At 45.5% G+C, this 26,144-nt stretch overlaps 1 protein-coding gene across 6 annotated transcripts in view; it reads right to left on the reverse strand.

Moving 5' to 3' along the window:
• Positions 1-867: 867 nt before the first annotated feature.
• Positions 868-26,144, reverse strand: part of pcdh7b (protocadherin 7b) — a 102,884-nt gene continuing 77,607 nt past the window's right edge. For 2 of the 6 annotated variants that reach the window (XM_047608719.1, XM_047608709.1), the window contains exons 3-4: positions 6,608-6,626; positions 5,240-5,386 (exon numbers count right to left, since the gene is read on the reverse strand). In XM_047608719.1, the coding sequence (XP_047464675.1) occupies positions 6,610-6,626 (17 nt within the window). In that variant the 3' untranslated portion in view covers positions 5,240-5,386; positions 6,608-6,609. Of the gene's footprint in view, positions 5,387-6,607; positions 6,627-26,144 lie in introns of all 6 variants that reach the window. The other 4 variants (XM_047608691.1, XM_047608682.1, XM_047608699.1 and 1 more) reach the window with 3 other exon arrangements.

Below are 26,144 nucleotides of genomic sequence, written 5' to 3' on the forward strand. Positions count from 1 at the left end.
GGGTGAATAGAAATAGAACTCACGGTTAATGCTAATGTTGCTCCGTGTCTGCTGAGGGTAAAGAGGATAAAACACATTAGCCATAATGAGCACCTCATTAAGATAAGCGGTTATTTGTATCATTATTCTATGCATATTTTTATGTTGTATATTGTAAGTAGTACAACACCTATAGTGTTCAGTCTACAAATAAGTCCTAGCTGACGTCTTGTAAGCGTAATGACACATTTAGAAGCTAACAACTCATGACTTTATTTTCCTTTTTTTTTTACATTGTGAGAGTGTGGAGACCAAAACTGAGTGATTATTGAATTAATATTCAACAGGAGGAAAAAAAAAAGTACTTGGTCTTTGGCTAAGTTCAACTAGGCTAACACATTAGCCATCATTAGTGCACGAAGTTGTAATCTGTGTTGGTGTTTCTGTGGCCAAAAGAAGCCAGTTAATAAAGCTCTAAATAATAGTTTGAATAATATAGTGTAGATACAGTTACTAGAATATGATTAGAAATTTTAATCTTGGATATTTAATGGTTTGGCTAACATAACGAAATTAATGTGGCATGTAAGCAGCTGGAATGGAGTGCTTACATTAGTACACATAACGAGCACTTTATTATGAGAACTGTCCAGTTAATGTTGCAGTTCAATAAGACGAGTGGCCATTACTGCCACTGACTTCAATAAGCCAAATAATTAGTTGTTTACACTGATGTTTTAACAAGAGCACTGCAGAATTATGGTGCCACTCTTCGAGCAATTCATTTTAATTTTTTTATATACAGGGAATCAAAAACAAACAAACAGAAAAACAAACAAACATACACTCACAGACATTAATGAACCAAACACACATGAGAGACAGGTGTTGTTTTACCATGTTATATTTTAATTTCTGCAGAGACAAAAATGACAAGCAATTTATTTACACAAACCTGTACAAAAGCAAATTAAATTATGTAAAATATCTCATAAATAGAAGTGGACTTGCGTTCAATACACTTTGCCATGTTCAGCTAAGCTGCGTGCATAGTGACTCATATTAAACGATGATAGATTTTTGTTCCTCAATTTCTATATCAACATCCAAGTCGCAGGACAAATAGTAATGGTTAATATTACAAATCTCATTACACACTGTGAATGCTTTAAGGATAGCGGAGAGCGCGGACTGAACACGCACCTCAGGCAGCATACAGACATTTTGATGGTACTGCTACTGTTACGGTGTTTTTTTTTTCTGTATTAAGAAGAGAACTCCGACATTAATAACACCTACTGCGGTCCAGATTTCTACAGCCTGTACCTCAGCGACTACCACCACTCAAAAATGATGTAGTGCACACGGCACTCGGTGCATTTGCCATTTTTTTTTTTCATTTCCTCTTTTTCATTCCGTCTTTATCTGCTCGAGATATTCAAAGCGTCACCACGCAACATCATCGCACACCCCGTTTACTCGTAGGGGAGGATTTCATCATATGCATATACTGTAAATCTGTGTGTACGAGTGTTAGGTTGCACGGCGCATCCCGAGGTGTGTGTTCTGTCTGCTCCTCTCCAATGCAGCTTTTTTTTTTCCTTCTTCCCCCATCTCCTCGCTTCCACCCCTAGTAAACCGTCGCATTAGCATTTTTTTTTTGTTTTATCTCTAGACTCCCTCAACTCTGAGCAGTCAAATGTCTCCAAGCGTCGTTTTTTTCTCCCTCCGTTTCATTTTTCCACCTCCGCCTTCTGTCTTTCTAAAGTTCTAAATTCAGTCCTAGAGCTTGTTTCATGCACAAAGAAGGTTACCTGACCTCTGATGTCACACATGTACATGAGTGGAACACGACAAAAAAATCCATTATATCGTTATTATTTCTACCAACAAGCAACTTTTGAATGTACCTGTACTCATTCGGTAATGCACTAAGCTAGGAATGGATATTTCGACAAGATAATTGAACCCAGCGAACAGCTTTGAGTATTCAGACCTTCAGGCTCACCGACATTTGACTGGTCGTCCACCGAAAGGAGCCTTCCCGATGCCACGGGATTCCCGCTCAAGATATGCAAATGTAGTTCAGTCCTTAAATGCCACCCCCATCTACTGTAGTAAGCATGTCAACGTAACTGTTTTATGCACCATTCCAAACCAACATTTAATCATACCAATAGGTATAAAAAGGCACAATTGCATATTTGCATTCACTCTATTGTTTTTTTGTTTTTCGTTTTTTTTTTTGTTCATTTTTTTTTTTGTTTTTCTTTTTTCAGAAGCACTCTAAATATACAAAGTGGCATCAGATAAAGGAAAAAAAAAAGGTACATTGTCATGATCATTTCCACGGAGTTGACTTTGTAACTGAGTCATGTGCGAGGCTTTAAAATAAAAAGAAACGAATAAACATACCAAGTGGATATAAAACAAACGTAGGAGAGATTTGGGGCTGTGGTATAAGACGCAATGAGGAAATCTATGAAAAACCTGTATGGGAAAAAAACAACAGTGTGGTTGTAGTTGATGTACTAAGTTGTACTACATGTCTTTTCAGGTACAACAAAAGCAAGCAACATGATGGATTTTCCATGTTTACAGGGATAACATTTTTTTTTGTACATTTTGTTTTACAGTTTTTTTTTCTTCTTCCTTCTCAGTAAGTGAAGTAAGTTCCCATTAAACGTGCAGTAAAAAGTAAATATTTATGTATACAGTTGATAAGTATAGGAGCACTTTTCTTTCAAACAACGAGTAGTACTTACAGACTATAGATTCCCGGAATGCGGAAAAAGCTGCTCCGGTCGAACCAAAGGGGTTTTGCTAACATAGAAAAAAGGTTCTGTTGCATCTGATATTCTTTAGCTTTGTTACAGTCATGAGATTTTGCACCTCTGAAAAAAAAGCTGAAAAAGAAAAGAAAAAAGAAAAATCACGTAGACTGGGAGGCACAACATCTCAACATTGTTATGTGTCTGTGTGTAAGTGGTCATAAAACATCGGCTCTGAGGATGTAATGGACGTTTTGTTGAGACATCACATTCTTAACATTGAAGCTCAATCCTTCATTAAAAAAAATAAAGAAAAAAATTCTTCATGGAAGGAGTGCATAAAGCGGAGTTCTCCTAGAAAGCTATTTTTTCATTTGTGTGTGTGATGGGGGGTGTGTGTCAGGGGGAGGGGGTGCTTCATTCTGTTCGCGAAGCTTTGGTTTCACTTTGACACCAATTTATCTCAGCCTGTAATCCGAAAACTTCCTGGTATCTGCTCATTCAGACATTGCCTTTAGATTGTTCTCCATTGAGCTGATTCTTACATTCATGCTCGAAGATGCCGTCACCGTGTGCTGCTGTTGAAAGCAGCGTTTGCTAGTGCTAAAAGTCAGCCATGTGTGGGTTACTGTCACCGTGACGGCTTGAGAGGAAGTGAAAAAGAAGTTGATGCTCGTTGGTCACATGTACATTATGATATTTATTGCTCAGTCCTATCACACAACGGAAAGTAAAAGGAAATAACAGTAAAAAGCTGTCCTTGCAGCTGTTTTCGGACCAACTCGGCCATGTTTATGCTCTCCTAAGCCTATTACTGGTGTACATCTACAGTGGCCTACACAAACACACTATATACTGCATATCTGGCCCATACACACACATAACTTCAGTTGCACCAATAATTTTAATCTCATGCCACACACTGTGCTTACCCAGGATTTTCAGTCTGTATAGCCTTGGCCTCCATTAAATGAATCTGCATTTCTGCTTCTGTGAGTGTGTGTGTGTCTGTGTGTGTATGTGTGTGTATGTGTGTGTGTGTTTGGGAAAAACAGGGCAAGTATGACAACTTGGTATAAACTGTAGCCATTAAGGTGATCCAAAAAGTGTACAACCGTGGACATGCTTGTTTCCAACCAATGCGATTGTAGGTCATGGCTCTAAGCGCTTGCATTTCTCGGGAGGGTTTTGGTCTCAATCTCGGCAATCAAAGACAAAGAACGAGAGACTGAGGAAAGGGAGTGAGATAAAAGGGAATGAGAGCAGTTAGCACTGTTGCTATGGTCCAGTGTTTATGTACAATGAGTGACACCTGCGTAGGTAGGTTTGAATCAGTCATCATAAGTTCACCGTAGTCTACGAATGGGATTGCGCTCAAACCAAGGAGTTGTTGCAGCAAATTCCATTGGCGTCCACTTCCGTCCAAGAATGTCCACATCGACAGAGGGACGAGTATTTAAAGCTGAGTCTTTGTCGTCCTTTTAAGATTCGAATACAGTCATACAGTCGTTTGGTCTGCAACTTTCAGCGCAAACAGTAAAGGTGGCAGAATCCATGGTCTGCGTGATACCGTGAGACCATTGTTTTTGTCCAATGCATTACTACAGCAGCAGAACACTGCAGCCAGACTGTTTGGAAATAAAAAAAAAAAAAAAGGCATATCCAGACACACCTTAAAGTCAAAATAGTCTACATGTACATCTTTGTTCCTAGAAAAACTGCAAAACAAATGGTCTCTTTTGTACAGTGTCATCTTCAGAGAACCGAGCCTTCACTGGGAATGTGGGGTAATGCATGCATGTACTGTATGTGTAAAATGAGTTGGTTACTGTACAGATTGACTGTCAGGCAGCAGACTGTGTCCCAAGAGCCCGACTCGCCAGTAGAACAGCCTCACTGAAAGTCCAATCAGTGCCCTCAACATGTCCTCCTCCTCCTCCTCCTTTCTTCCAGGTCATAGCCGGAATTAGCACTTGAAAAATGGTACTATGTTTATAATATCCAAGGAGCTGTTGTAAAAGTCTTTGGAGAATGTTTAGTCCTACCTTGCGCAGAACAAGGGCGGCTAAAAGCTTCTAGAGCTGTAATGGTGGTCGTTAAGCAGCTTTGCTTAGTGTTATACTTGAATGCCACATGTTGGGGCACATCAATTGCGTGTAACCCTTCAGCTCACAGGTACACCTCCCGTCGTGTCAGGGTACCGCAGGATGTGGGCTTGTACTCCCCAGTCGGCGCAAGGGGAATCTCCTCGGTGGGGTGGCCCAGTGCCTCATCCCCGCCCCCTGGCTGGCCGTAGGAGGGCGAGCCAAAGGCCTCATAGGAGGAAGAGGAGGAGGCCATCTTCTTGTTGAGCAGGTTGCGATTGCGGTCGCCCATCATGTGAGCAGCGGTGGGGTCTCCGTTGGCCATGGCGGCCATGGCGAGGGTCTCTTGGCTGCCGGGCTGCTCGGTGCTGCTGCTGCCGCTGCCGCTCATGAAAGTGGAAAGCTTTGGTTGTTGAGGGATGGTGGTTGACTTGGATGGCCGTCGCTCGGGCGACGTGCGCACAGGCATCCAGCAGGAGTCCGAGTGGCCGTACTCGTCGCATTCCCGGGTGCACTTGCCAGTCATGGCTACGTCAGGCAAGGGCCGGGAGTCTGAGGGAAACAGAATAGAGAAAGGCAAAGTGAATACAACTGAATGTTTCGCGGAAATGGGATATTTAATGATAAACTAACGTTGATCGTAGGTAAAATTTCCTGCCACTACGTGTTGCTGTATGTGTCACATGGTTTTGCTAACATGAATTCCTTATTAGATGCGTGAGGCTGAATTTTCTCCCTAATGAGGTCGTCACCGCATCTGAATGTTAATGGAGAAGGTAGAAAACAATAAAAACTGGTCACGATGGTTACCAGGCACATATTTCCACTGCTAATACAAGTTCAAGTTTTTTATCACGAGTGAATTCAAGAAAGCTTTTACTGGTAGAATTTGATTTCATGCAGAACCCATACCACATGACATAAACAGTAACAAAAGAATAAAACAATGAAAAGAAGACTCCACTGGCTACGACAACAGCCTCAAACTGAAATACAGTGGCGTGAATCAGAGTTGAAATAATGTCATGCTTCAAAAACGCGTTTGTGCTGGAAGGGAAAGGGAAAGGGGGAGCAGCGATGAGACAGGGGGAGAGGTCAGTTTGTGGGTGTAGTCTAAAATTTAAGATGCACAATCAGGTCCTGCTTCGCGTGCGGGGGCGAGAGTGTTTTTTTTTTGCGAGATCCAACAACACCCTGTTTTCTTGTTTTGGTGATTGACAGACGGCAATCACATTCTGATCTAAGTAGCTTTATAGCTTTGCGTGGCTCAAGCGCTCTCATATCCTCTTAAATCCACTTATAGGGGTCTTAAACAATTACCTAGCTGGGTGCTCGCCTCAGCTTAACTACGTGTACAGTGCTATTGTAGAAAGCAAATTAAGTGCTTACAGTGCCACGTCAGGACGAGTTAGGCGGCTACACTCCTGTCTGCGACTACTGTCAGACGGTGCGATTGTGAAAGATAATTAAACCAAATCCAGACCAAAGCTGATCAATTGGTTCAGTTTAAAAAAAAAAAACTGCAAAAGGGGAGGGAAAGGAGGAGTCTGCTCCACAGCCCGAATGCCTAGACGTTACGCGGTGCCAGTTAATACAAGTGCCCGTGTTATGCTATGTTAGATGTAATTTATTCATGACCTGATGCAAAATATGGGAAACCAAAAATCAAGCGGAAGCGAAGGTGAGTGCAAAACCAAGCCAAGCATGCCTTTTGCCCATAGTTACAAAAAAACAAAAAAAAAAAAAAAAAAATTAGTTTGGACCATGGCTTACTTTTAATGCTCTTTTTCTCCTGTAAAAGAAAAAAATAGAACACAAATCACTCTTTATGTCTTATTCACTTAGTTCAATAATATATGTGCTGTATGAGAAACCTTGAGCGGCGCTGGAACTGGAACCAAAGGACACAACAGCACCAAAAAAAGTGTTATGCAGAGCAGACAAATGACTGGGGACACGATGCAGCCGAGACGAGGACAGCAAAGAAAGAGGAGACGAAGGGGGGAGGGATAGAATGAGAGACCTCTGAAGTCCTGCTAATTTGGCTTTTTAATCGACAATAAAAGTGCTGTGAATGCCTTTTGGCGGAACATTCGTCATTACCTCAAGAGTGCCATTCCTATTCTGCTTAAAATGTTCCCGCTAAATGCCTATTTCAATCCATTTTCAAGTCAAAAAATTACCTTTGTAAGGAATCAGCTATTGATTGCCAGTCAGTATATAGCCAAATACTTCAGGGAGCCAATCTATAGCAAAAAAAAAAAAAAAAAATCGAATAACTTTTTGCCATTAGTGCGCCCAAACAACTGAGCATTCCTGTTTAATGACTTGTAAATAGCTAAATAAATGAGAGGGGAGGCAGGAAAATGAGCCGAGATGGAAAGATGTGAATGCAGACACAGTTAACACGCCAGCTGATGTGATGAAAATGATAACTGTGGCTTTGGATCACGGCACGTCTCCCCCACCGCCTCAGCCCGAAAAAGCACAGCCATCAAAGAGACAAGCGGATACCTAGGTACTGATCGTCTTGCTCATTTACACCTCGGATTCGGCTGTCGGGCTACCCACAACGCACAGCGGCTCTCCTGGGGCCTCCTGCTCTTGAATGCTCATCCAGTCGGCTGCCTCAATCCAGACAAAGTTGTCACCACAACATAAAAAAGGAAGCAGGGAGGACGTCTTGTTTCCTCCAGCTCTCAACCTTAAGCGCCGCATTTCTATTGCCCCGCGCTGTGAGATGCTGAAGTTGTTAGCTGGCGCTCTGTGTGTTGTACGCGCTGAAAGGAGGCTGATTTCCTGACCACGGTCCACTGACTCTGCAGGCTTGCTAAAATGAAGACATTTCCCACTGAGCTAATGAATTGGGCTGTGATATCAAAGCAAGAATGCTTTTTTTTTTCCCACCCTCTCTCTCTAAAAGTGTCACCAACCCCTGAGGTTGGGGGATCAATATGAATCGTCTGAAACTGCTTAAGTCTGTCTGTCCTACGGACACACATCCAAGAGCTTCGGATTCGCGCTTTTACCTGCTGCCTCAAACTCACTTCTCCAAGGATGTAGGAGGTGGGAACAATGAAAGCAGATATCGCAATGCAGCTTTAAAACACCCACAACCACTGGCCCTTTCAAGACCCAGCTCGGAAACCAGGATGTATAAAATGTCTTCAAAGAAAATGCCCTCAGAGCATATTCGCAAACGTCCCGTGAGTCCGTACCATCGAGCGTGACGTCACACAATACAAGTGGGTCACTTGTGTTGCATTGAAAGGCCTCGGTACAACACAGAGAAGCAAACAAGGGGCGGCCTGTCCATCCCAGGTTACGTCCCCAGGGGTTCCTGAGCTAAGGAACAATGACGAGGCCTATCACCACAGGGCTTTCAGCCAGGCCCGAGCCATTAGGACTCTTTTACTCAAAAGACGCTTCTGATAGAGAGATAGAGGGAAGGGGTGGCAGCGTCGAATTAGGAAGTGACTGACATATGAGTTAGAGGGGCAATGGGCGGAACGGAAGAGGAGCAGCTTTTGCCGAGACGTAATTCCATATGGACAAAAGTCGCCCGCTGCCGAAACGATAATTACCCACGGGATGCCGCTGTACAGCAGCGCTCCGAGATATTAGCATCTCGTACTGTGTGCATTTGGAGATTTTAAGCAGTCTAAAGAGAGGACTTTATTTTGTGCAAGGACGCAGGCTGAAATTGGGCCAGTGGCTGCACGGCTTGAGCTGTGGCTTTTCTTAGCTGGCTTTAGTCCGCCTGCCTATCAGCTGACTAGCTTTGGATATTTCAAAGAACCTCCACCGCTGGGGTATAGTGGCAATTTGATGCGGTGTCTTTAGCGCTCGCTAAGATGTTGCGGCGGTGGCGGGTGGGGTACAAAAAAAAAAAAAAGCGGGGTTAAGACCGTCGTCGCTGTGGGCATGTGAACGCCACTGTCTGCAGTGTAGGCATTTCTGTCCGATTCAAATTTACCATGCATGTTGTATAGTTTGGAACTGCAGCTTGACTATAGCATGTCAGCAAGCTCTGCTGTTGGTATGCGTTTAATCTCACTGTGTCATTTATTTATTTTTTTTATGGAGCTAGTGCTGAAAAGACCGGACCCCCCCCCCCAAAAAAATAAGAGGAGGAAGAGATGGAGGGAAAGAGATGACGAAGACGGAGAGGGAAGGGAAAAAACAAAACGGAGATGATGCGTCTGGATGCATGCCTTTCTGCTGCGTCTTTGACAGACATTGCACTTGGCTGGATAGCAGATAGGGGTCAGAGCAGAAAAAAAGAGAAGGAGGAGGAGGGCATGAGGGTGAGGATGAAGACAGGAATGATGTAGGGAGGGGCAGACAGACGGAAAAAGAAAGGAGAGAGAAAGACGGAGGGAGATCGCGAGTGTGTGTGTGTGTGTGCCGAGCGGAGCAGGGTCAGGGCACGGGAGAAGGGAAACGGCAGACTGAGTGGAGAAGACAGCATGGCTGCCTCTGGGCCGTCACAGGCCAGACACACTGCCAAAGAGAGCAGCGGAGAGTAGAGGAGAGGAGAGGAGAGGAGGGAAGACAGGAGGAGAGGAGAAAGAATTGAGGACATTAGCAAAGACAGGGAGGAGTGGAGGAGGAGGAGGAAGGACGGAGCACGAGAACGAGGGATGATGAACAAAACTTTGATAACAGGCGATGCGCCGTGCTGTAAATAAACCGCGCTTCCAGGTCACTCCATGCGCTTTAAAGCACATTAACTTATCAGTCCAGAGACCTTGATTTAGCCTGTTTAAAATATAACAATTACCTCCCAGACAATGAGGACCAGTGTGCAGCCAGACGCGGCCCCCTCGCCTCTCCGCTAACTCAATCTAACATGCCTCCATCTCATTCGCTATATCAAGAACCTCCAAATGCCATTTTACACCCCGCCCGCGTGATTTCAATTTGAAACCAAAATGAAACGTCTTCTTCTCAATCATAGGCGAGGAGGAAGGAGTGGGGGGGGGGAGAAAGTTTTCAGGGGCCCGGGCAAAGAGGCATCTGTGGAAGAACGGTGAGTCTAGCCGGGGGAAAATGGGCTTGTGATTGCCTTGCACCCCTCATCAAAGGCCTCCCTGTACGGATCAGATCTATTTTGCACGGCGGAGCAATCGCCGTGGAGATGACAATGCTCGTTGCTGGGCGTGCAGACTGATTACTCCGTGTGGCTCGAGGAGGGGAAATATTTCTCCCGCTGTCGGACACACTGCTCGGAAGAGGGGAGAGAATAAGAGGAGAAAGAAAGGCGACAAATGAAAAAGGGGGGCACACGAGGAGACCAAAGCTTAAAAAAACAAAAACAAGCTAGCGCCAGCTCCCGGAGTCATCTTTCTTGTTTCCTCCTTTTTCCACTCATTCTCACTCCTAATAGGGTCCCGTTTAATTAGGTGAAACTTGCCGACTAATTACGGCGCGAGAGCGAGTCTACCCGGCTGTCTCGCTTCGCGGCGCCCCCGTGGCATTGCCTCACCGCCGAGACGTCCTCGGCATCAAAGCCCGGGCAGACACACAAGGCGCCGGTTGATACGCAAACACATGAAAACCAAAGGTGGCCCTCGTGTGGGGGGAGGAGGGAGGGGGGCGGGGGGTGAGAGGAAGGAATCGGGAGAGATAAAGGAAAAAGAAGAAAGAGAGAAGAACGGCCTGAGAGGAGAGAATAAGGTGAGGGGAGGAAGTGCTCTTGAGAGAAACAGAAAAGGTGTTGAATTATTAACGCGGCGGCGGCGGCGGCGGCGGCGGCGGGTTCAGACAGAACAATATCCACGGGAAAAAGCGATATTTGTCTTTCTCTCGCTGAGATGTTTGCCAGACAATTAGGGAGGGATGGAGGATACGCAGTGGTGCAGTGTGGGGGAAACGAGGACAGAAACAGGGGGAGTCCTGGGGAGCTATGACCTTCGAAAACGCAAGTCACGCCGCGCAGCGCTAGCAGCCCCATTAATTGACGGCATTAACGGCAACGGCAGAGTTATTTTTGTTTCTTTCGTTTTTCAGTGGCACGGGGGGTTAAATCCCAAGCTCAAACACCTACCCCAGCTTTCACCCAGCCAACATCTACCAATGAGGAGCCCAATCGCGTCAAAGGAGCATAACATAGCACATCTTCCACCCCTTGTGGTCGCCGTGACGTTTTATTGCGGCACGGGAGCCAAACGTCTGCGCAAGAGACCGCTTGACCCTCCTTGACCTTTTTTTTTTTCCCATAATCTTTCCACACTGCAGCCCTTTATTTCCTTTTTTTATTTCAACGCGCTGTGCTGCTTCCAGGCCAGCCGGAGGAATGCAGTTGAAAGTGGCAGCAGGTGATCTGCTCTGCGCCGTCTCTCGAGCTTGAAGTATTCACTACCTGGTGAGGGGGGCAACTAAGGGAATAATCTGGCCTCGAGAGGTGGGTGAAAAAAAAAGAAAAAAAAACAGAAAAAAGCAGAGAAAGGAGGAGGAATGGAGTGAGTGAGGGGAGAGGCAGAGGTACAGGGAACTGATCGAGTTTTGTAATGAGCTGTCGGCTCCTTTTGGCCTCAGACTCAGACGTCTGTTTGGAACAAAGAGTATAAGAACTGCAGCATCCAGCATTTCTGGGAGAAAATGCTCTTAGCTACATGCAGGTATATAACTGCCCGTCGCCTATACGCCAACATGGATTACAACGACGCAATGAGTAGGCATTATGGGTATGATACAGCCGCTTTTCCCCTTCCACCGGGGTCAACACTCTTCCTGGAATAATGAATGTACTTGCGGCACGCTCCCAAGGTAATTAATTGAGGCGAGATTAACTAGCATAATTTCATTCTGTTTGACGATCTCCCGGCCAATTATCAAATGCGGCCCGCGCTCTCAATACCCTCTCAGGCACTCCAAAAGCAGTAAGACCACCATAAATAAAGTCCCCGGGTGTCAGGGCGCCCCCCCTTTCATTCCCCCTAGCTGACCTCGCGAGGCCGGCAGGTGGTCTTCTGCTCCGGCCCCTTCCCCTGCAAGGTGCACATGCCTAAAACTCAGAGCGCCTCCGACCCCTGACCTCGTCTGTGAGGACGAGAGCGGGAGGAGTGACTCATCGGCTCTACGGATGAAAGTGATGCCACCGGCCTCCTGCCACGCACCGGACCACGGACACCCCGCTCGGAAACAGCAGTCCCTTGAGCCGCAGCACGTTTGGCAAAACCGCAGGATCTTAAAACAAAGGGATTTTCTCGCCAGACTTCCGTATCGCCGTCGAAGCGTGACACTTGTAATCACCTTTACAACCTGCGACTCTTTGCGCATCTTTGTGTACGCAATAGAGTTCCGCTTGAAAAACACCCAATTACAGTTTAAAATAAAGTACTCTGTCACCCCCCCTTCACAAACCCTAAAGTACCTCCCCGTATATGTGTTTGCTCCACCACGAGCTTATGCAGAGCGCTACGGAAGCACCGCAAGGATTAGATTTAGCCGCTCTGCTGCGGAGCACACATGCAACGCTGCTAGGAGCCGAAAACAATACGGCTTTACATCAACTCATGCGACATCTGTGAGGCAAAAAATAACAACAATAAAAGAATTTTTTACCATTTTTTTTTTTTTTGCCGCATCGATGCCGCAGAAAAGAAAACAAGCATTAATTTGATAAGACAAACACAGAAAAAAAGGTTGTGTGTGTGTGTGTGTGTGTGAAGAAAATGGTAGGGCTTACTGAGCTACCGTGAGAGCGTGAGCGAGGGGTTAAATCAGTTTAAATGAATTTTTTTTTCCTTTTCTTTACTGTTTACTAGTCCTCTAAATTCTCACACGTACACACTCCCGTTCTGTCTCCAGCCCTTTAGAAAAATAAGTGTCATTGCTTCCCCTCCACTGTTGCTCTTATCGTACACTCCCAGGCACACTCACACAATAACCTGTTTTACACCATTAAATGGTTATTTGTCAAAATACAATTTCAATTAAATCCATCCTAAAATAAAAAATAAATGGGGGGATAGAAAATCCGTTCCTATCGATTGTGCCAATAAGAGAAGGCATTGGACTGGTTAGGAATATCGGAGAATCGCGGGGTAAAAAAAAATATGAAAGGAGCCCCAACTTTGGAAAGGAGGAGGGGGTTATCAGACATGGTTGAAACAAATAGGAACATACTTCATGTTCAGCCCTAAGCAGCACATTCTTTAAGAGAGGGTGCAGTATTATACCACTCGCCACTCGCATATTAGCGACTAATTTGCATCAGGACTCCATTATGCGTCCTGCTTACCAGAAAGATTTAGTGTGACCTACATACTGCGAATTACGTAATCTCCGTTTCAAAATAAAAGATTCAGCCGACTCCTGAGGAAAACACAATCCCGGCATTTTCAGCACCGAGCGTCTGAAACAAAAGGCTCCGCTCGTGATGTTTGCGACGAGGAGCTGGCTCGTTGGCTAATTGTGAGCCGGCCAAAACACTCACCGACTACGGTTCTTGTCATCCTGAGTGTGGCAATTAGCTCTCAGCTGCTAGCGAGTCCTGGGCTGGAGCAAGCGGGGCACGGTGGTGAGTCACGACCCTTAATGGAAAGCTGGTGGGGGTAATTATGCTGACCTAAAGAGACAGGCTTCCAGTTTTTCAGCGTGTAGGCTCATAAACAGGCGCAAAGTGAGCTTCACTCCAGGGCACAGGAGGCAAATTATCCGGGGCCTACGTTTTCACAGAGGAAGACATTTTCTGTGTTTCAGCAGGTTACAGAAAGAAAAGATGGACTCCTATTGTGTTCTACCTGAAACCTCTCAGGGAAGACAGATCTGACCAAGTCCTGGTGATTTAGGGAGCTTAAGAGTTTCCCGTCTTTGGAAGTTCTGTGTTTTCATTAATCTTTCGGGGTTGTGGACTCTGTCGGCTTTAATCTGTTATAGTGAAATCCCATCTTTTACACAAAACCCGAAGAAAAGGTGTCTGTGACGGTTCACTTAGGATTTATTTTTGGACTACTGGCACGATGGCCATTAACTCACAAGTTTAGTATCTTCCAGCGCCACTAGACATAGACACAGATACAGACACAGCTTTGCACTGTAATGACCTGGGAAACCAAACAAGTGATCAGACAGATTTCAGAGAATTTTCCCCTCAGGACAGATGGAGCACCTACCGGGAAGGTTAAAAACAAACCGCATCAAATGGCTTTGCACAGTGCAGCCCCTGATGAAAGTGCTAAAAGGATGTGCCAGTCAGCAAATAGGTTCTCCAGCGCCCCTTTAATGTATCCTTGAGTCTGACCGGGGAGCCTGCGCTGTGTAAAAACCTCCCGCGGTGTTTTGAGTGTTCAAGAATGAAAGGCAAAGGCTTCGGTGACAGTCGGTTGAGGCCTCTTCCTACGCTATGGCACAAACGTGGTGAAGGATTAATCAGCTGAAATTTCCATTTCCGTACAAAACGTGCCCGTATATAGCATACAATGAAAAAGAAAATGTCACAATACAATATATACTTTGGGTTTGTTCCAGTCCGAGAGGCTTGTGAGCTCAATAAGAATCGAGATCTTTGATTTGTGGAGTGCCTTAAACACTTTCCAGCCACTCTTGCTCAGGCAGAAGCTCAGAGCGATACAGCCTGATAACGCCAAGGTGTCCTGGATTATAGACTATCTCGCAGATAGGCCACAGTGTGTTCCCTCCTGGTGCAGTATATTGGATTTGCCGCAGCAGAGAGGCACCGTGCTGTCACCTTCCTTATTCACTGTCTGTATCTGACTCGAGACTCCACTGTGGGTCACGCCACCTCCAGATTCTTTCTGAAGATTCCTCCATTATGGAATGCATCTGCCAGGGAGAGGGGGAGGCATATATGTTGGTGGGGGCGGGTGCGAGATCTGCTGCTTGGTGCAAGAGTGACCATCTGCACATTTGTAAGCCAGAGAGGCATTCAGGGCGGCTTGCTCGTGAATGAGATGTAGTGACACCTGTCGTCCCAGACTTCCAACTCATACAGCGTATGACTAAATATTGCCTTTCATTGTGATGTTTTCATGTAAAAACCTACACACATCACCTTCGATGCGTGTGCATTGCCCGTGTAATTCAAATTCTAAGCGAAGCAGCACAACATACAGTATCCGCCATCCTCCTCGCTTTGCTTCACCAGCGAAGGGGGCGGCGGCAGCAACAGCGGCACGCCACATCTCCAACTGTCATCACCCCACGATTCGCGAGCAACAAACACCACAGGGAGACAACAAGTCTCTTCTCGATCATCGCTCAAAAGTCCCTTCCCATCCTTGAAGCTCCGAGTCCGGATCTGAATGCAAAAGTGCATTTGCATTTGCATGGCACAGACGGACAAGGAAGGGAGGCGAATGGAAGGGTCCGGATTCACAAACCGTGACCCTCTCTAAACCCATCCTTAACGGGCCAGGTTGGCGACGTAGAACTACAGCGCCGAGGCTGGAGCCATACACGGTGTATTATTTAAAGCATCAGGGGCCCAATTTGTCACTCTGGCGGGCTCATCACAGGTGAACATCCTTTATGAAATGCACTTTTCACGCTGCCTGTCGGGGGGGGGATCAAAGCAGCAGCAGCAGCCGCTTGCCCGTTTCTACCTCTTCAGTTTCCCCTGCTCTGATTCCCGCCGACAAAATGAGTCAATTTAAACCAAATGGATCCCCTATCAAAATAACGATTGAGGGAGATAGACAGGGCGAAAGAGATTCATATTGTGGGCCGGTGAAGATTGGACAGGTGGGCAGTAACTAAGGAACATGGACACAGAAATGCAATCACTGTGATAAAGTTGAAGATGGATTTCAGTGAGATGGAGCAGATGGTCCGATTTTAGAGTAAAAATTTGATAGAAATAGTTACATTCAAAGCTGGTACAGATGTGGTAAAGGCCATGACAGTTAGCCTTTGGCTGATATATACGTTTATGCCTAGCCTGCTCTAGACATTCAAACAATTGTCTGTTTTGAAAAACTGCGTTCACTCAGCATGGTTAGACCTTTACATCTTAAAAGAGAACTTCATTCAAATTAAACTCTTTAGAGACATTCAGCTGAACGTTTAAGAGAAGATGTTTTCAACTTTCAAAGCAACAATGAATCCAATACGTCAATTTCAAGACTCCTACAGCACTGAAGCTAGAGATAAAAGCTAACGTTAGCATATCAGACTTCATAAATCAACAAACACTGCTATTTTGTCGAGCTTCAGTGTCTTAGATGGTGTTTTAGTAATGCTAAGTGCTGAGATTGAACACCCAAAGAGCTTGAGTTGAGTTTGATTTTATTTTTGGTAAGGTGCTCCTCACACTATGTTAGGTTTAGGCACCAAAACGACTTGGCTCGCCAAAAGATTGTGATGTGGTAATGTGAGAGGACTCAAACACATGAATGCAATTGGATGTTGGTTAAATGTTGACTTATATTTGCAGTGTTGCGACGACAACAAGCATTAGCTTTTAGCTCACGGGGTTAGCTTATGAACATAGCTTGTGGGGCTTAAATTAGCTGCATATTTGTTTTAAGGTCAACTCAACATCGCAGACTGAGTTTGAGGCACCTCAGTCTCATCCACAGATGAGTGGCTGGTTCATTTAGTCATGAACTCAAAGAGTTTTAATCTGACATTGATCAACAGTTCTTGAAAACTCCTGCTGGTATTTTCTGCACCTTAAAGAGACACTTGAGAATTGCAAATTAATACCCGCAGAGTTCACCTCAGCATCCCATACTGTATTTCTGGCTAATTAATGTGACATTAGATGACACAGAGGATGTAGCATAACTTCTCTCCTCTGCCTTTGAAGCGCAGAAAGCACGCTTCATTATTCACATCTTGACAGGCCTATTTTACCCCTTCCTACCCCTTCTTCCACCTCCACCATCACCACCTCACTCCCTTTTCAGCAAAGCTTGGGTCCAATTGATTTTTCCACTTTCCTCCGTCTGTCTTTTTTTTTTTTCCCATCCTTGATTCTAATGCTTCTGGGTTGTGGGAAATATTTATTCACATTGATCGACGACAGAGCTGATGGGTCTTTCATGAACGTCAGAACTCAAACAGTTTTTGTCCCACCAATGTCTCCAAATATCAATCACTGCCGGGAGAGGCGCGAGGCCGGACTGCAGATAAAGGCAATAAAGCCCAAAAGGCCGGAATCATTTTCCTGCGACTGACTGGAGCAACAAACAAAAAAACAAAGAAAAAACTAAAACAAAAAAGAACCGGTGATGACCGGTGATGGAGTGTTTGTTGATTCTGCGATGACTCCCGTGTGCTGACAGTGTTTTAAAAAGACAAATGGAAATCTTCTGCGATTGATTGAAAAACCCGAAGCAGACCCAGACAAGTCTGCCCCGAAGGCGTGAGGGAGTTGTTTGGGTGCTGTGTGCGAGCAGCCCGGGGAGGGAGGGAGGGAGCACTCTGATGATAGTTCCTGCAACTGCGTGGTCCCCATTAAAAATGCAGCGCCAATAGGATATTTTCAGCATCAAATTTTCATAGCTGCCTCAACGGCTCCGTCTAACACACGGACTCTTGTGTAACAGTGTTGAAGTTCTTCAAGCCCTTTTACTGTCTGAATGAATGCAGTATGGATTTCATATAGGGGACGCAGAGTGAATGTCGGTGCGTAGACGGTAGCATTCCTCGAGGACCCTTGCCTCTCTCTGCTTCCACAGAAACACAATTTCAGCAACGTCTTACGTGATTATAGTCTCTTCTGTATGTACACCAAACCCTATAGAAACTGGAGGCATTCCCAGTGAGACTGATATTTCTCGTTTCATTTAATTTCCGTCCTCGTATGAAGCGTCAGACCGTCATTCAAACGTGCAGGACCATACGTACTGTATATGCAAACCGCGACATGTTTAAATCGTCAGCAGCCCACGTGTCCACCGACATAACATACAGTAGAGTCAGCAGCCAGGCTAGTAAACACATTATGTCTAATCCTTGTGAATATCACGACCCGTGCTGACTCAACTCCCCTCCCCCCCCTTCTTCTCCCATTTCCATATTCATATTCCGCCGTCACATCCGAGGTAAAAGCACATCATTCCAGTCAAATAAAACTCCGCCGATCCCCGTCCCGCCAATTGCTGCGCGCAAGGTCGTATGCAAATAGGTTTTTCCCCTTGCAGCAAGGCATCACCGTCTGTCTCAGCGTCGTGGAAAAGAAAAATAATAATAATAATGAAAAAAGAGCGTATGATAAATACAATGCATGCTCTTTCCCTCGGCCAGGGGCGGGAAGTAGAGGGAAGTGTCGGGTTCACCCTCATTATCACCCTTACAATGCATATGTGTCCTCTTGTCTTGCGTGGAGGCCAGGTACCATTAAGGAAGCTTCCCGGGAAAGAAGTTGTAGTGGTTGTAAAATGATATTAAAGTAAAAAAACGCATTCGGATTATCAGTCTCTGAATTCAATTTCTATCCAGTTCCCTGTTTCTTCAGATGAAAAGAATTTGAACTGAACGGTTTCCCCGTTGCAGGTTCTCCATCGCGGAAGTGGGTGAGTCATGCGAGGCCCCAGTGCTATGGAAGGGCATGCTGCGTTAATACCTGATGAGTGTCCTTAGAAAATAAAAGTAATAATATGTATTTACTTCCTTTTGTTTCCTCTTGAGAGCCAAATAGGAGGGTGGCTTGTTGAGCTACAGTGGAGTGTGCAACCAAATTAAGAGAGAGGGAGAAACATAATCAGCGAGTGGTAGAGAGCGAGCGAGAGATGCAAGTGTGTGTGAGAGAGAGAGAGGAGAAAGAGAGAGGGACTGGTAATATGCTTGGGAATTTAATAAGGCTCAGCGCTCCTCAATAATATCAGCCGCTTCACAGAGTCCTCTGGGAAACATGAAATGTGCCGATAAAGGATGATGCCTCCCTCTGACAAACGGGGTGTGCTGAAAGCGCTGCAGAAAAAAAAAAAGAAAAAAAAACACAGAAGAAGAAGAAAAAACAGCCACGCGTTGCCGCCGTACCTAGCGCACATGCTAATGCGCCCCAGGCTACACTTTAAAGTATTATTCACTTTCTTCTCCTTATGCTGCGATTCTCCCGACATTCCCCCTCTTTAAGGTCGCGGAACTGCCGCGCGGGCCGCAGCTGAATAATGCCAGCCCTGTGCACACAACTGGATTTTAAGAGACTTCCTGTTTGGGTGTTTGTTGTTGCAGATTTATCATTGAGTCTCTGAATGATGAAGTGCATGCGCACCCGGATATTGCAAATGTTACTTAACACTTAACAGTGCATCTCATCACAGATATACACAGATCTAACAAAGTGAAAGACTTTCCACACGATTAGGTTCAAAGTGGCCGCTTCTCCTCTATATCAGTAAAGGTGTTGGACGCATTATTTTTTTACATTCCCAGCGCCTGTGAGCTAACCGTTTGACTTCCAGATATGACCAGGAAGTGACTGTGTACGTCTCTCTTGTGTCTCCAAATCAGTTGTGACTCATCAGAGAATGGACATGGACCTTCTGAGGGTGTCCTGTGGTGTCTGGAAACACAATGTTCTTAGTGGAGGGCCATTGGGTCCTGTAGGTTGAAGTTGCTACCATCAAGGACAGTCATTGCCCAGGGTTGGAGGGTGTCTGGTCTGGTCTAGGTGGGTGGTACATGTCTAACCCTAACCCTAAGTAACATGCACACGAATGCCAGGTCCAGCAGTTTCCCAGCAGAGCAGAATTATCAGAAGATGGTCAATGTTATTCACTTCACCTTTCAGTGGTTTTAATGTTGAGGCTGATCAGTGTATGTTAACCAGTGTGTCCACATGCTTTGTGTTTATCTTTCATAGCTGCTATAGCCTTAGCTAATTTCCAACACCAGTCTGATGAACATGAGCGATTTAAATACACTGATTACTCTTGATAACTGATGCTTCACTTTATGCACAACTGTTGTCACTTAGCGTACTGTATTATTATTATTTATTGATTTATTTTTTGCTGCCTGCTCTCTGTGTCCTATTTGATTTCTTTCTGGTCACTGGTTTTCTTGATTTGTGCTGCTTTAACATTTGAATTTCCCCAGTGGGGATCAATAAAGTATTATCTCAGAAGGCTTCGACAAACAAAGTTTAAAATACATTTAGCATAATTAGGGACTAGTTGATGCCTTTAATATGTTTTTTTCTTATCCTGGAGTTTCCTTGTGATGTATTTCAGTAGTAACCGCAGCATACTTAAGTATGAAAGCAATAATGACATCTATATATCTTCTTAAGTGTAAATTTGAGGGATTTAGTTTTGGAAAAAAAAACAAAAACAGTTTAGCATATTTGTGCATTTCATTTCTTTTCCTTACTTTCCCCGAGTTGCCTTGGAGCGCGACTCCACTCAGGTATGTCAAACTCAAATGTGCTCATGTTGACACCAACACAACCGAGAAATGTACCCCCCCCCCCCCCCCCCCCCCCACCGCTGCCACCCCTTCATCCCCGACCTGTCATGTCGTGTCAAAGGAACAGAGAAAGACAGCCTCTCGCTCTGTTGACTCCTATGACATTTACATACCACGCAGCATGGTGGTGTAGGAATCCCCCTCAGGCTATACCAGGCCTTGAATTTAGGATGGGCACACATGGGCACCCCTCCTCCTCCTCCTCCTCCTCCTCCTCTAAACACCACCATCCCCTCTCTTGTCACTACCTCACCGGGACCTGCTCACGCTTGACAAAAAGAACCCCAAACACGTGCCTTGCTCCACTGCCGCCCCGAACGGCCTGCTGACTTTCAGACGGGGGACGCAAAGCGTGAAAAGGGAGAAAAAACATGGCCCATTTATCCCTTCTCCTCTCCCCCTCCCCTCACCTAATCCTCCCCCTTCCCCCTGAGCACCTGAGCAGACACCGATGTTCACATCCTGTCTTTCGTGGCAACTCTGTCCATCAAGGCTCATCTGCTGTTTTTTCTTTTTTTGTGCCTCCTCTAATCCACCCCTTCTCCCCTCCCTCCCCTCGATAACTCCCCCGACCCCCGCTCATCTCATTACGTGCCTCCGTCTCCGCAGATCGGCCAGCGGCTCCCTATCGGCGAATTTGCGAGATTGATCATTTTTTACGCGGGTGGGCGGACCTGCTAAAAAAAAAAAAAAAGGGCCCCTCTCCTCCCTTCCTCGCGGCGCGCGATGTGGCACCCACGGCCCTGCCGGTGAGCGTCTGAAGCCACATCACTTAACATGCACTGGGCTCAACTCCCAGGAGGAGAGTCTGTGGGAGAGCAGGGGAGAAGGAGAAGAAAGAAAGCGGACTAGCTTCTGTTCAGAATACTAATAAAGTGGAGCACTTGAGTTAAAAAAAAAAAAGGGAAGGGGGGGGGGGGAGGGGTCGACAAAAGACAGTGGCAGCGTTCTGGTGCTACAAAAATTACCACTTAATTAGATTCAATACCGTAGCATCTCCCGTTTCTATTCTTCTCGCGCTTTCGCGTGCGTCACGGTTCATGTGAACACGGCCGCGTGTAATGCGCGCCCGCGGCCCGCGCGAAGACACCGAGTTATAGAACCCTCCACTTAAGATATTCATACGCCTTAGGGGACTCTAGGCACTCCATTCTTTTCTCCCTCTTCCCTTTAATGTCTGTGCGAGTGTGTGTTCAGCAGATATGTATGCGGACGGCCTCTGCGAGCGGCAAGAAGACGAAGAAGAAGAAGAAGAGGAGGAGGAGGAGGAGGAGGAAGAGGGAGAGGGGTTGCATTAGCATGATTAAAAGGACAGTAACAAATGACTGCTGTCTCAGAGAAGCCATGTGACTATCACAGCAGGATATAGGCCAAGTGTGTGAAGGCACACACTCGCGCTCTCCCGCGACGGTTTGACGTTGCGTCTTAAAGAGAAATCGGGAGTCAGTTGTGGAGCGCTGAGGAGGAATGCTAAAAAGGCTGATGCAGATTTTCCTTGATTGTATACGTTTATACAGTATTCTAAAGAGGCTGGGTGTGGGGAGCATCAAATATTAAAGCCCACTGGTGAAGCCTCATTATCACAATTTCTTTTAGGAGAGCATTACAGAATAGAGTTTCTTTTTTTTTTCTTCTTTCTTTTTTTTTTTCTCTCACTTGCTACGACTGCTGAGTTGCACTCAAAGGCGTCCTCTCAAAATAGCCCCAAGGTTTCATGTGCTGTAAGGCTTTTTTTTCCCACACTGGGTAGAATTGGTGCAAAGCATATTTTTATACTGCCATTTTTTTTTTTTTTTTTTTTACACCTTATTATTATTGTTTTTATTCATTCTCTGCAGGACTATTTCTCCTCATTTCAACCTTTATAATAATTTACCAGGTGTTGGGAAGTTCATTGGCTCAACTTGCAATAATAATCACCCCCCCCCCGAATGAATAAAGTCATTAATTCCTGTCTCTCACTCGGCTAATGCTCATGCACGGCTCTGCGATAACTCCTCCGGGCCGAGTGCACCTCTCTTCCAGTTCTTCTAAAACCCGAGGAAGAAGCTATAACTTTGTCTATGTTAGCATAGCGGAGGGAACACGTTTCTATCTTTGCCCATGGCAGCATTCAGCTGGCATTCATTAATATTAGAGGGTGGGGTGAAAGTGAAAAAACAAACAAACAAAAAAAAAGATTCTGCGGTACATTAGCGGCTAGATTTATTGACGTCTCGGCGCCGCGAATGTGGCAGGTGCTCTTAGGCTACTTGTGAACGGCGGCGCTCCCCTCAGCTGCTGCCTCTGGAGATAAGTTCGGAAAAGGGGGGTAGAGGGAGAGAGGGAAAAAAAAGAAAGAAAGAAGGCACACAGCATCCTGTCAAGGTTGCTGAGACGTTGCAGGAACTTTATGAATGTTCTCTGTCTTGTCAGGGCACAGTTTGCAGCCTCTCACTGACAGCAGGCGCAAAATGATGGAGGGTCCGCGCCCGGCATTGCCAACGGCTGAAAATCACCTGCCGGACCCGCGGCCGGACCTTGAAAACTGACTAAGACCACTTTTCGGGCCTTTAAGTCACATTTTAAATCCTTCAAACAACGGCGAATACTCATCTATGAGTAGTTACTCTGGTGCAGAGCTTGGCAACACAAGGCCACATCCTTCCAATTATGGGCGTTAGGAGGACAGAAGAAGCCTCTCACCTTTGAAGAAATTATTAAAAGTAACATCAAAGTCTTCCTTTAACCCTCTGCATAGATTTAGCTCATTTTATTAGCTATACCGTACTCCTGCTGAGAGTTCTCTTCAAATTTTAGCCAGTTGCAGGACGTTTATCAGCCCAGAAGCCTCTCCTCCGCGCTTCTTTTCACATCTTTTTAGCCCACAATCCATTTCTCGTTAAACGCCGACATGCTATGTATGCTCTCCGGCTTTTAAACACAGCTACACGCGTCGAAGCACTGATGGATCTCCGTCGAGCCACAGCATGCAGCTCATTTATTCAATTTTTGCTCCACGAGGCACTTGGAGTTTTATATGGTTTCCCCTAGATTAATCCGCGACTTCAGCCCTGTTTAAATTACACAAGCAGACATGGAAATATAGGATTATTATCAAGCAGATGAATGAAATATGTACGTTTCTCAGGGTCCCTCGCGTCGGGAACGCCGCCGGATTCATTTCTTGATCCTCCCCAGAGCCACAGTCGTAACCTTTTCACCCTGGCGCATATGTCTCCCCGAGGCCCGAGGCTAACAGCGGGCTCCATCGCTCACTGCGCGGGAACTGATGTATGGAACGACGCGCCGGTTCAATACAGTTTAATTGTATTAGGCCTAAAGTATGAGATTAGTCTTCAAATCTGTCCAGAAGAAAACAGGGATGCTATGCGAGCGCCGCCGGTGGCGTGTTAAATTGATGTGGATCCGACACAGTCTAAGAGAGGAGAAGGGGGTAAAAAAAAATAAAAATTAAATAAAAACAGAAAAGCAGACTCTGATCTCAGGAGATTTGGGGGAAACGGAAAGGTGCAGTGCATCTCTCATTTCTGAATATTCAACTTGATTTCCATCCTAAAAGATGACCAAGGTCCGAGATAACTTGTCTCGTTGTGATGCCTGTGAAGTCAATTAGAAAAAGGGGAGGAGGAGAATAAAGCACATTTTCATTGAATCCAGCAGCCAGAGAGCCTCAGGAAGAATCAAAGGGATGAGCTTAGGCTATGAAACACCATCTATTCTTGGATTCTGTTTGTCCTATATTTTTGGGAGTTACTGCAAAGCATAAATAAATACGCCGCGTGTGCTGCTCAAATGGTTTTGTGTCATGTGAAATGCCTCTGTGTCCGCGCCGAAAACACAAGTGGGAAAAAAGAAACGGAACAAGCTTCTCTCTCCTTTTTTTTTTTTAAAGCTCAGAAGAGCCGAAATACAATACGCGCAACACGGGCTCGTTTATCTGTTTCTTTATTTTCACAGGAGAATTATACAGAGCATATTGTGTCACCCTTCAAATTGCCTGAAACAAAGCCTTTCTTCTCCTTCTTCTTCTCTTCTTTTTTTTTTTTTTTCTCGTTTGCATGTGTGGGAGCTCGGCGGCGTACAATACAAATACCGCAACCAATCCTCAACACTATGCACAGATTTTGAAATTCAAACACAAGGCGCATTCCGGGGCGCCAAATCTCCCGCCAATCGATTGGAGCTGCGGATATCGGCAACGAGGCGGGGGAAAAGCCCACCAAATATTTAATACGCAACAAACGTATCAGCCGCTAACAGCTGAGCAACGGATTAGGGCCATCTTCCTGAAAGTGAGCGCGTATTTACTGACACAAACAAGCTAGGGAGCATATTGCTGAGATACACATTGCTCCGTGCCAGCATGTGAAATTAGACTATATGGTGGTGCAGCATGGCTGTGGTTGTGACATTTGTTGCGAAAGGGAGAAATAAACAATGCTGTGACTGTTACAGATCACCAGATTTAGAAGTTGTTGTTGTTTTTTTTTGGTAAATCTTGAGATTAAGCTTCATGCATATGAAGATCGAGACCGTTGAGGTATATAAAGTGCCTGAGGGTTTCTTGACTAGTCGAACGGCGCTGATGGCGTTTCTAATCTGTGCACCGAACCCTCTCCGACAGGCGCTGAAGTAATGACATTTCTCTTCATACTTTTTCTCTTCGCCGTTTGATGGAATGGCACCCGCCGCTGGTAAACAGGAAAACAAATGGTCTCTGAGCTCATGGATGTAGATGGGTATTGTTTTTTATTGATTGCCATCGGCTGAGGAGCTGGTGACAGGGAGTCTCCACTCATCAGGGGCAGGTTATCGATTAGACGTGGAAGGGAAGGGAGCGGTAGCGGGCTGGGGGTGCTTAAGGGGTCAACTGTGAAAAGCGAAAAGGGCTGGAATGCAGCCCGTTGGAAATGGTGAAGCATAGCTGCGATCCCTGACACAGGTAATTAATGTGTGAAATGCAGTCAATTTCTCTTCGGATGCGAAGGAGCTGCTGCAAAGTCAACGTTTTGCTTGTATAGGGGAATAGTCTCACTTCCATGGGTGCTTAAAGGATGAATGTATGCTGCAGGAGTCAAGCTAGCACGGTGCCCTGCAAAGTCAGGCATGGTGACACTTAATGTTTCAACGCCAGACAACCTTTATAAAGTATAGCAATTGTTGCGGTACCTTGCTGTTTTGTGAGCATTGCTATTAATAGCATTACCTTTAAATATGTTCTCAGATGAATTCCTGTACCCCTTTCCCTTTAAACAAACCATCCCTAGCCTGTAGAAGTCTGCACTTAGAGGACACCGGTACATTCGGAGGTAGGTGAGACAGATGACATTTTGAACCCCCGCTAGGACTGAATCATTACAACCACCTCCCCACTGGAAGTGTGGTGGGATCAGCAATATTTCACACTGACAGAAGGACCTGACAGCAGGCGTCCACGCACGAGGCCGACTCCTCTCCTCTCTTTTATTTATATATTTCGGTGTCTTTCTCTTTGCCCCCCGTACACTTGCTGACGAAAAGCTATTTGCACCTTTCAGAATTTCTGCTTCAAAAATGAACTGAAACATCAGCGTATCTTCATGTGGTAAGATTTCGAGTTCATTTCAAGATCAAATTAGAGTCCATCTGTTTTTTTCCAGCTTTTCCAAACAATGTAATGAGAGTCAGGTGTCACCCTGTTGTTCAATATAAAATGAGGGACTGGGCACAGTCTCATCTTCACAACACATATTTACGGACATGGATCGCGGCGCAGACAAAGGAGCTTTCAGAGGACCTCATAAAAAGATTTGTTGTTGCTCATCAGGCTGGAAAATGTTACAAAACCACCTCTAAAGAGTTTACAATCCACAAATCCACAGCTACAAAGATAGTGAACAAATGGAGGAGATTTAAGACAACTGTTCTTGGTCGACCAGCAAAG

This window comes from Mugil cephalus, chromosome 1 (genome assembly GCF_022458985.1).
Source record: "Mugil cephalus isolate CIBA_MC_2020 chromosome 1, CIBA_Mcephalus_1.1, whole genome shotgun sequence".
Classification (NCBI taxonomy): domain Eukaryota; kingdom Metazoa; phylum Chordata; class Actinopteri; order Mugiliformes; family Mugilidae; genus Mugil; species Mugil cephalus.